The following is a 12,195-nucleotide window of genomic DNA, read 5'->3' as shown; positions in this document are numbered from 1 at the left end:
ATTAATGAGATAGGTGACAGTTAAGGCAACTTCTGCCCAAAAGTCTTTCGGGACTTGATTTGCTATTAATAAAGTCCTAGTGGTTTCTATAATATGACAATTTTTCGTTCTGCTAGTCCATTTTGTTGAGGTGTATAAGGACAAGATCTTTGATGTGTGATGCCATGCAATTTAAGATAATTTTGAAAATCTGTGGATAAAAACTCTCCCCCTGAATCTGTGCAAAAAATAGTAATATCATTTTGAAACTTGTTTTTAACCATATTATGAAAAATTTGAAAGTATGAAAATACTTCAGACTTATGTTTGAGAAAGTACATCCACGTATATCGGGAGAAATCATCGACAAAAATAACATAGTAAACAAATCCTCCTTTAGAAATTACTGGTGCAGGACCCCAAACATCCGAGTGTATTAATTCAAGTGGTCTTGAAGAGAAAAAGGTTTTGTTCTGAAATTGTAATTTTTTCATTTTGCTAAGAATACAATCTTTACAATCAAATGATTCAGAGTTACAAAATTTCCCTAGATTTGGAAAATGTTGGATTTTGGCTATATATGGGTGACCAAGTCTCTTATGCCACAGTTTCAACTCTATTTTTTGAATATTATAACAAAAAGCTTTCTTCGGCATTTCCAAAAAAACCATGTAATAGAGTCCTCCTTCTCTATGGCCTTCCCCAATCAGCTTGCTTGACTGGCGATCCTGTACCCAACAACCATGAGAAGAAAAAAAATATTACACCCATAATCAGAAATTTGAGATACAGATAAAAGATTTAAATTTAATTTGGGAACATGTCTAATTTCTGGAATAGAAAATTTCTTTATTTTATAATTTTTTTCAAATTTTTCTATTCCTTCTATTTCAAGAGAAGTCCCATCAGCAGTAAAGACCTTTAACACACTTGTTTTATTTTTAACACATTTGGATAGACTTTGATTATTTGGGGTCATATGAAAAGATGCACCAGAGTCAAGGAGCCAAGAAATTTTACCTAGATAAAAAAAAGATGAGGTTGTTGCACCGGTTGAAGCTTCAGATGAGGAAAAGACACCTTTGATGAGAGGCTGAAGAATCTCCATTAGTTGGGCTTGGGAAACTGGTGCATCCTGATCTTTAGGCTCCGATCCAGCAATTGTAGCTCTTTTTTCTCTCAGCTCCTTAAGTTTGGGACATTGTGGCCTGTAGTGTCCTGGTTCATGACAGTGATGACAAATAACTTTCTTCTTATCATAGTCACCATTTTGTCGGTTAAAGTGAGGAGGCCTATATGATCGAACATGATTCCCTGGTCTAGACACGGCTAAAACATAATCTTCAATTTTTAAAGAACATTTTCGGAGACTATTTTTTTCCATTGTTAACTCTTCAATAGTTTCAACAATAGAAATAATTTTTTCCCGGTGAAGTAGGGCGATTTAGTGGTTTCAAATTCCGGCCTTAATCCAGTGATAAACTGATAAAAATGTTCAACACCGAGTTGTTTATGACGAAGCTCGATGTCTTCGGCACAATGCCACTTTGGTTCTAAAAGGGAAAGTTCTTCCCAAAGTTCGGACAACCCATTGTAATATTCACGAATAGTTTTGTCTCCTTGTGTCATCATTCGAACTTTTTCTTGGAGGTTGCACACGTGTGCAATATCTTTAAGGGAATACATATTCTTAAGGTATTCCTATGCCTTATCGGCATGATCAAATTTGGCAAGACTTGAGCATTTTTTAATGTCAACGCTGTTGATAAGCCATGACATTATCTTTACATGAGATATTCTCCATTCTTTCCATTTCTTCTCGTATGAGGCAATAGCCTTGATTTTCTCTTCTTCCGATAGAGGGACCTCTTTATCTCCCTCCTTTTTAGTAAGAGATAGCTTAGGTTCCGAATCGGAACCATCCACGATCCCCCATAGGCCTTTTCCCCATATATGGTGCTTCATGATTGAAGCCCATGTTACATAGTTCGTATCGCTTAGTTTCATAGGCATGATGGTGACTTTATCATTGTTATCCATCGATTACAAGGAGAGAAAGAATAGTGATAAAAGAGAAACAAGAAGGAAAATGAAAAAGAAAGAAGAAAAAAACAATACAACAAGATGTGAAATATTTTCCAATGAAGTGATAAAACACTTCTCTTCAAGTGGCAAACACTTTTGCAAACAGGCACAGAAATCGAGACAACTTTTCCTCAAGATTTAGTACTTCCGCGGCTCTGATACCATGAAATGAAATGGGGATCTTTGAAACACGAGCTTAGATTCACAAGGGCAAGTGTCAAGAATGACACTAAAGCATAACCCTTAAAAAGGGTATAACTGGAAACAAAATAAAAATAAAAATAAAAATGTATTCTTTATTGATATGAAAAACCAATTGCTTAAGAAGCATTGGAATGAAATACAAGAGGGGCTGCACACAGTGGAAAGATGACTCAATAGAGCTGTCGGACACAGTCCAACAACTCTATTAAGAGTTGTTGGACTGTGTCAGTCCAACAGCTCTATTGCTAGTAAAGTCTGGACATGACTTGACTAGCAATCGTCATTCTAGTTCAAATTGAACTAGATGACATAAAGACAAAAAATAAAAATAAAGGAAAAAAATTACAGAAAAGAAAGAAATAAAAATTGTATTTATATATATATATATATATAATATTATTATATATATATATATATATATGTACAGTTTTACATTTTAACACTGTTTACATGGGAGCAGTTTTGCGTATTATTAGATATATTAATACTTCTCTTTCTTGAGGTCTCTTTCTTTCTGCTTCTTTTTTTTTGGATTTAATTGCTTATACTGATGCTGACTAGGGAGGTGATCCTAATAACAGACACTCAACCACGAGTTTTTGTGTTTTCTTAGGTGAATCTCTGATTTCATGGCGATGGAAGAAATAACATAAGGTTTCGCTTTCATCAACTGAGACTCAATATCAGGCCATAGAAACTACAACGATGGAGGTAGTCTGGCTTAGAAAGTTGTTGGCTGATATGGGAGCTCAAGTGACAGGAGCCTCCCGCATATGTTGTGACAACAAGAGTGCGATCTACATTGACAGTAATTGTACTTTTCATGAACGTACTAAACATATCGAAATTGATTGTCATTATGTTCGAGAGGAGTATCTACATGGGACCATTGATCTGCCTTATGTTACATTAGAATACCAGTTAGCAGATGTCTTCACCAAACCTCTTGTTGCTCCTCGTTTTCACTTTCTATTAGACAAACTTTCGGTTATTGTACCGTAAGTTTAAGGTGGAGTGTTAAAAATTGTACATATATATTTATATATATATATATTATTATGTATATTTATTTATATAAATATATATTTTTATTCTTTATTTTTTTGTTTAAATTAAACTAGTCAATATTTGTTGACTAGTCAACCAAAAGAGACGTTGGGGAGGTCCAACAACTCTATTTAGAGTCTCAATGTCTCTTTGGAAGCTCCTTTTGCTTGTGAATATATATTGGTAAAACCCCCTTCCATTTGTATGCTTCTTGCATAAAGGTTATTAATAAAATATTATTTATTTTAGCTTCTTGTTTTTGCCCCTTGTGTGTGTTTTGTGAGTGAGCCCATTTGTGACTTTTGGTGTGTTTTGTGAGTAAGCCCATTTGTGGCTTTTGGTGTGTTCACTTTAGCATTGTGATGGATCTTGTTGGTGGCTTCGGTTTCTTTACACCCTTTAAGTGGAGTTTCACACATAAATTTATGCGATTTCAGGATATATATACGAAACAATATGATATTTAAGAGGGATGTTTCACAAATATATTTATGTGAAATATTGACGTATATACGAAAGTGTATGATATTTGTGATTTTGGTGGTTTCAGTTTCACCAAAATTTCGCAAATAAATTTATGTGAGTTCGTGAGTTTTCACATAAAAAAACATGTAATTCTAGATTTAAGTGGGTGTTGAATATGGCCGACGGGCAGTACAATTTTATCACAAAAGGCTTAAATTCACAATTGCGAAGGGTAAAAGGGTCCTAACGATGTCAGATATTTGCGATTTTGGATATCAGGAGAATATAAAAAATTGTTGGGTTTTTAGAAAATCAGGTCAAATTACCCTCACAGTACAATCATTTTCCATTATTTTAAACCATAAGATGGCTTCACAATAATGGAAGCATATCCAACCAAATATAATGACCAATGAAAAAGTAGATTTAACATGGTTGAAAACTATGTAACATAGGTATGATTGGAGTGCCCAGGTACTCTTGTCAACATGGTAGGTACTCGCGTCGACATGCTACAGGTTGGGTCAGCTTATATATATATCAAAAGTGAGAGAGAGAGAGAGGCATACCTGCAGGAAGGTGGTTGTAGCTAGTTGGAGGAGAAGAAAAGGGGATAGGGGATGCCCCACCCTTAAGGTTCACCTCATGGTGAGGCAAACACATCATACCTAAATATGCTGATTATATGTATATGTAGTAACGGGAACATGCAAAATAGGTCGTAATGGGTTTTCCAGCACTTTTTCTAGCGATTCTAGTCTTGCAGATGTGTTTTGTATGGTCAATTTTCTAGGAATATGACACTTGGATCATGTTTTTTCTTTGAAAAGAAAATCTTTTGAGCCTCCAAAATTTGTGAAGTTTTTGAGCTGTTGAATTTTTAAACCCTAATTCAAAAATACAAGAACCGAAGCCTATAAAACGAAGCACAGAGCTCACATCTTATGGTCAAGATTTAAAAGAAAGGCCAAAAAACCCATTTCACATATTTCATCTTGCATATTTCATTTTTAGGCTTTCACATTGGGATTGTGTTTTCAACCTAAAAACACAATCTTAGGTGTCATGGAAATATCACACATTGTGGGCCATTAATTTTTGAAGCCCTCCAAAATCATGCTTATATGTCGTCATTGGATAGTCTAAGTGCTGATTTCCACTAAACAAAACAAGTAGATCACACTTGTCATGTTAGATTCATGAAAAAACAACAAAAAAAAAGTGAAAAGGAAAAGAATGTGGCATTTGTACATACAAATGACTAGCAAATATTATGCCTTTATATATATTATCGTCGTTTTGAGGCCTTTGTGGACCACTACAAAATAAAGAGGGTCTTTAAAGACACTGGTGCAGGCTTTACTAGAACCATGATATTTGCACATTGAGTATAGCTAGGCAGTTTCCCCGGTTTGCTCTTCACTACAGATATTCGTGCATATGACAGGACCACTTGAACTCGTTACGTGTCTCCCCCAGCACGCACGTTAAACAAAATGCTCCTGTATCTTCCAAAACGAAAAAAGATCTCTAAGAGTTGTTTCATGGATCCGAAAGAGAGTACTTGGGTCCTCCCAATAACTAAAAAGTGTATCATGCCTGAATCTAACTGGGGTTCATGGTGGTGGAGGGGAAGGGAAGAAACCACCCGAATGCATGCTTCAGACCTGTATAGGCTTAGTTGTTGGCTACCTTGCTTCCCGACTAGGAAGGAGAACCAAATGGGATACATCTAACTAGCATGTCCGATGACTCATGTATGGTATTTGAAATGCCTTCCTAGTTATATCGCGAATCTTTCAGATAAACCTCTTAAGGAATTAGAAGGCCTGGTATATTGCGACGTGTGATTGGATCGAAATTATGATTTTACAGATTCAGAATGAAAAATTGTCATCCCATTTAATCAGATTAAAAATGAGTTTCGCATCTCCTAGATAGATCAATTGCTTGACTCCAATGATGGCCACCTCCATTGGAATCATGCAACCTTCGAACGATGAAGAGGGAGTCAGAGACTTTTCAAACTCTATGGATCTGACACGGATAGAGAAACTCACTGCTATCATTGGACCTGAGCTTTTTTCCATAAATGGATCGAACAGAAGGCCAATATTTTTTGTTCCGAACTACTAAGGACATGAGGAGGGGTTGCCAGCTACCATTGAATGGCCCAAAGACAAGGAACCACCCCGTACCAACATACAACACTGGCAGGGTTGGATGTATGGGAGACAAATACAACAAAATGTGCGTCTTCCACTTATGAACCAGTCTGCCCTAATGATCATCGGACACCATTTATTGCTCGTGGAGTGCTTACGCACTCCACTCGCTCTTGTTGCTCGTCAAAAAACTCGCTCGTAGGCCTCTCTAATCTAAGTAAGCTTGGTTCCCCCGAATCACGAAAGTGGATTTGTTCCATGCATTCCAATCTATAAGCCAAGCATCCCTTCGGCATTACCCTTAACCCTTTCGTAAGTGCGCGCCAGCGCATCACTACTAATGACGCTTTCGAGCAAGGAGCAAGCCGAAACAGGCTTTCTGTTTGGTCAGTCGCCTCATGTACTTCCAGGTAGTTAACTGCTCGGGCAAGGAATATGATTGTATACTCTAATGCTTGGTGTACGACACGACACCATGAGCGCTTTGGGGCATCCCCAAGATATGTTTTCAGATACCGCTATACAATTGCAACCTATCTTTGCTCAATGGATACAAAACACTCATGCTTTTACACCTAGCGCAACAGCTCCTGGATTTGGGGTGGTGGTGATTTAGTAGAAGTAGGCGGCAAAGTAGCTTTGTTACCTATTCCACTGGGAACCACATTTTTTGTTACATCACATTCATGCATTTACGATCCATGTGACAATATCTGCAAAATATCATGATATTTTCAAAAATATCATACAAATGACTAGCAAATATTGTTAAAATGAAAATATCATGGTATTTTTAAAAAAAATCTTATTTTGTATAGTTTAAGTGGTTTTTCTATTTTTTGTTTCTTTTGTATTTTAGAAACTTTTAAAACTTGTTTCTTTATATTCTTGCAGGAAAATTAATAAAAACCTATCATTTTCCTTTCTTTCTTATTATTATTTATATTTTTTTAAAGCTTACGAGATTTTTCCAAGCAAAACTATTTTCTGAAAATATCTCTTAGAAAAACCCTCGCCAAGAAATTACTTTGAATTGAAGGATACTAGACCATTTATCTCCCAAACCGTCCTAGACCCCTTTAAAAAACGTACTTGAGTGTGTTTTTTGCTAATTCCAAACCTTTAGATATGTTTATCATTACTTATTCACTAAAAACCATGCTTTGGATTGAATCAATTTAACTAGAATTCTAAACTGATACATGTTTTCTACTAAATAAAGCATGAAGACCGCATCTATACAAAAACACATGCAAGTATGTTTTTTAAAGGGGCTTCGGAAGGTCTGGGAGATAAATGGTCTGGAAGCTACACATTTCTCTCTCTCTCTCTCTCTCTCTCTCTCTCTATATATATATATATATATATATATATATGAACTAAATTAGTCTTTCTCCAATCATGTGACATATTTCTTGTAAACAAAATGGTGGATACTTTTTCTAATTATTTATCCCCATCCGTACCATGAAGATCCAAAATTTGATGAGAATCCCATTAAGTCTTAATACTTTGTTTCTTTCATCTTCTTTATCTTTGTTTCTACAACTCTACTTTATTACTAGACATTCCCTCTGTTGTTCTAGTTGAAAATCTAAAAAGTGTTCTCAAGTTTTCTTTAATTATAAGTTTATAACTTCAGTTAAATCATATTTAACCAAGACCTTTCATATTCATTTTCACTTGGTTCCAATCTCTAGGTTTTTTTTCTCCCTCTATAGTTCACTTATGTATTTTCTCATTTTGACCTTATGACTTTTTTTCCTCTTTTTTCCTACCTTATATTTATTTAAATACATAATTTTTTTATCTTTTTCCATTTTTTAGCACATATCTTCTGATTGATTTTCTGTACTTACTTTACTAGAGAGTTTATCTATGTATATGAACCATGCCTTTCAATTCACCAAGTATTTGATTTGCAAATCACACATATATGCACACATACTCGTAGACATGTAGATTCTAAATGTAAAGGTGCACACTGAGTATTTTGAGGAGTCCTTTGAAAGCTATTCATCTCATAACCCATCTTTCAAGATACTGAAGATGATTTGTCATAAATAATAGTCATTTATGAATGCATATTCTTTTTCTAAATTTTATTTTTAAGGTAAAAAAACTACTCATTTATATCTGGCATTTATGACAATTTGGTTTATTTTCACTATGTTAAGATGGATCATTAGATCGACAACAACTTTCAAGGAGCTTCTCAAAATCCTCTAAATGTGCACATTCACAGTCAAACATGTACACAATGTGATTGTTAGAAGAGTATATTTTTGCACTTTGTGTAACTGAGAAATCAGACCACATAAACAGTTGCATTTTGAATAGTAAAATATGCAACAATACTCTCATGGTGAAATTAACGTGGTCCTTTTGTTTGAATTAAGCAAGGGGTTTCTTAGTTATCTTACTTTTGCTTATTCACATATTAGTGAAAGTTGACAGCCTTGGGAAAAGGGGGCAGTATGCGTAGGAATTTTTGTTCAAGGTATCCTTATTTTCCTTCTTTTATTTTGAAGCATAACATCATTCTATGTTTGCTGATAGCCTGATACCTATGTTTACTTTGCAATATGCTTGGTGGTATTTCAAAGATTCTCAAGCTCTGGAGTCTGTCGCAAAGCAAAGCTGGGTGAAGAACTTTTGGGTATCATTATATGATTTTACCATCTATAGAAAATATAAACTTCAAACATATTATACATGCATTTTACTTATATTTTTATTTTTTTGGTTTATTTAAAAGTTTTAACGGCTTGGCATCAAAAAGAGGATTTGAGTATTGGAGATTTTGGTGAACAAGATACTGGAAAGAAGAAATTTGGGTATGTTTTTATGCAAAACTCATGTTTCTAGTTGTATTTAGATTACATGCTAGTTTGCAATATTTTACTATATTAATTTGCTTTGTTTCTTCTTACATGGCATCTTTTTAATTTATTTTTTATAGATTAACAATGACACGGCAAAAAGATCTAGGTTGGCAATATTGTTCAAGGATCTCTGAGACAGATAGGTCATTTGTGCGTTGCAATTTTTGTCAAAGAGAAATACATGGTGGGATAAGTCGTTTTAAACAGCATATTGCAAAACTTAAAGGTGAATGTAAAGGATGCAATAGGGTCCCTGCTGCAGTCAGCAGGGAAATGAGAGAGTATATAGCTGGAAAGAAATTAGAGAGGCAACAGAAACAAGAATCATCAGAAAAGGCTGTAGAAAATGGTAATTTGGACATGGTTTTGAAAGATGATGGTGATGACACAGGGATGGAAGTACCTAGACTGCTAGGAATATCTGTTTTTGAAGATGATGTTGCAGCTAGAGCAGATCGTGGGAAAGCATTAATAGGTGATGATGGTGCATCAACTTTGGTTGCATTGCGAACTCGACCAACTGTAGGTTCCTCATCACGGCCATCACTCACTTTAGATCCAATCATTCAGAAATCCTCAAAGCAAAAACAAAAGGCCTCTTCAGTTAAGGATGCGAGGAAAATGGTGTGTAAGGCCATTTCAAAGTTTTTCTATCATGCTGCCATTCCTTTCCATTCAGCGAATAGTTCTTATTTCCAGCCTATGTTTGACGTTATTGCACAGTATGGATCTGGAATTAAACCCCCTTCTCCATACGAGATTGGTGGGCCCCTTTTAGATGAAGAAGTAGAAACTAGTAAAGGTTACATATCAGAGCTTAAGTTATCATGGAATACAACAGGCTGTTCAATAATGGTGGATGGGTGGACAGATAATAGTCGAAGAACACTGATTAACTTCGTTGCTTATTGCCCCAAAGGGACTGTTTTTGTGAGGTCGGTAGATGCTTCCCATATTATCAACGATTCACAATTACTGTTTGAATTGCTTAATGATGTCATTGATGAGGTTGGAGAGAAAAACGTGATTCAAGTCGTCACTGAGAATACTGCTAGTTATGCAGTTGCCGGGACAATGCTGATGGAAAGGAGAAAAAACCTGTTTTGGACCCCTTGTGCTGCATATTGCATAGATCAAATACTTAAGGAAATTTCAAGCATGAGATCCGTTTCTGATGCTCTAAAAAAGGGAAAGAAAATAACAAGGTTCATTTACAATCATGCTTGGGTGTTAAGTGTGTTCCGAAGATTTACAGAAGGTAGAGAGCTTATTCGACCTGCCATAACAAGATCTGCTGCTAGTTATTTGACACTGGAGAGCATAAGTTCAGCAAGATCAGCATTGTTTCAAATGTTTGCCTCTGATGAATGGAGACAATCAAGCTTTGCCAAGTTAAAAGAAGGTAAACAAGTTGAAAGATTGGTGGCAGATCCCAAGTTTTGGAGTAAAGTGGAATATGCAGTCCGTTGTACGGCACCTCTTGTGAAAGTTCTCAGACTTATTGATACTAATGACAAGCCCACAATGGGCTATATCTATGATGCTATCGATCGTGCGAAGCTTGCAATCAGAGATGCAAATGGGGGCAGATATTACAGGTCTATATGGAGAATTATTGATGCTAAATGGGGAACCCTGATTCATCATCCCCTTCATGCTGCAGGTATATTGAAGTTTGGTGATATTTTCATGTCTATATACAGTATATTCTGGTCTAACACTTTAAAATTGTCAGGATATTATTTAAATCCTGCAATCCGCTATGATCAGGATTTTTCAAGGCACCCAGAAATTATACGAGGTTTGCAGGTATGCATTCAAAGGCTGCAACCTGATCCAGATGCACAGTTAGAGGCAATGAATCAGGTATCTGTATAATACTGACACTGCTATTTTGAGAACTGTATGAGCTATTTTCTATAAGCTTCTGTTTCCAATTTTAGGCAGTCAGCAAATACTCAAAAGCCTTGGGAGATTTTGAAAGTGATTTGGCTGTTAGAAGTAGAAAAAAAATGGATCCAGGTATACCTTGATATCTAATATAACACCATATAACCTCTGATTTGTTATGTTTTCTTTCTTCGAAGAGCTACATAGCAGATGCTATAAAAAGTGCAAGTTAATAATATTCATGTTCTTCTCAGCTATTTGGTGGGAAACATACAGCATGGACTGTCCTGAATTGCGAGACATTGCTATAAAAGTCCTTAGCCAAACATGCTCATCATCTGCCTGTGAGCGAAACCATAGCATGTTCGACTTGATCCATACCAAGAGGAGGAACAGGCTTACAACTACAAAACTGGATAAGTTGGTTTATGTGCATTATAACTTGAGGTTGCGCGCAAGACAGATTGATAGGGATGCTAAGTATTTTAATCCCATCAATTTAGATTATGTATTTCATGAAGATCCTACTGAAGAATGGTTGGTTGAAGGGGAACCTTCAATGTTTTCACATGAGCAATCACATGTTGTACTAAACATGGTTGATAGGTCTGGATCTGGCCATGGTACGCATATGGATATGAATGATGAAGATGAGTATATATGCTCTGGCGATGATGATGATGACAGTGATGATGAAGATGGTGGAAACAAGGATGAGCCCTATGAGATGCAACCTGCTGGTGACATGGATGAGGGATATTACCAGCCTCCTTATGACTATGAGCTGGGTGATATGAATTTACCTCGCCAACCCACATGGTTTTGACTCTTTTTAGTGACCTGTATCATGTTTTGGTTGTAAAAGATATACATGTTGGAGTTGTGTGATTATTTAATGTATCATTGGCATATATTCATGTTTTAAGGGATGTTGTAATGCTAATACTTTCGAGCCTATGTTTTCTCCTCTTTACCTTTTGATATCTATTATCTATGAGGGATTCTTTTCTTTCTTTTTTACTTTTCCAAATCAAAAGGATATGTAAGCAAAGGTTTTGGTCAGATTGAAATGCCCAAGTTTCTGAATTAGTGCTTTTTCTGATTTACATATTTATTTTTTGTGCTGTCTAAACACTAGACCTGTACAACATTATGTGGAAGTTAGCCCCTCTTAAGTAAAATCCCTTGTTGAAGCTATCATGAATGCTGAACAAACTGATTCATTGTTAAAGGTCTATGCATTTTTATTTATGGATGCATGACATTTTAATTTTCGCTGTTTTAATCAATAAACAGCATGGTCTCATCATCCAGAAGGTTGAGCCTTCTTCTGAAGTCTAAAAAGGAAAAACCTTCTTCTTGAATCAGATTATGATCATGTTTCTACTGAAAATCAGATTCAGTGTTAAAGGTCTATGCATTTTTGTTTATGGATGCATGACATTTTAATTTTCACTGTTTTAATCAATAAACAG

At 35.7% G+C, this 12,195-nt stretch overlaps 1 protein-coding gene across 3 annotated transcripts in view; it reads left to right on the top strand.

Annotated features, from left to right (window-relative positions):
• Positions 1–11,641, top strand: part of LOC149840837 (uncharacterized) — a 33,105-nt gene extending 21,464 nt beyond the window's left edge. The window contains exons 2-8 of one of the 3 annotated variants that reach the window (XM_090003370.1): positions 8,390–8,445; positions 8,552–8,604; positions 8,704–8,782; positions 8,908–10,493; positions 10,566–10,696; positions 10,774–10,852; positions 10,975–11,641. In XM_090003370.1, the coding sequence (XP_089859496.1) occupies positions 8,423–8,445; positions 8,552–8,604; positions 8,704–8,782; positions 8,908–10,493; positions 10,566–10,696; positions 10,774–10,852; positions 10,975–11,546 (2,523 nt within the window). In that variant the 5' untranslated portion in view covers positions 8,390–8,422 and the 3' untranslated portion in view covers positions 11,547–11,641. Of the gene's footprint in view, positions 1–8,344; positions 8,446–8,551; positions 8,605–8,703; positions 8,783–8,907; positions 10,494–10,565; positions 10,697–10,773; positions 10,853–10,974 lie in introns of all 3 variants that reach the window. The other 2 variants (XM_090003371.1, XM_090003369.1) reach the window with 2 other exon arrangements.
• The last annotated feature ends 554 nt before the right edge of the window (positions 11,642–12,195 follow it).

The sequence above is a fragment of the Nuphar pumila genome, chromosome 4 (assembly GCF_984573655.1).
Source record: "Nuphar pumila chromosome 4, dmNupPumi1.hap1.1, whole genome shotgun sequence".
Taxonomy (NCBI): domain Eukaryota; kingdom Viridiplantae; phylum Streptophyta; class Magnoliopsida; order Nymphaeales; family Nymphaeaceae; genus Nuphar; species Nuphar pumila.
This window is presented reverse-complemented; position numbering and strand designations above follow the sequence as displayed.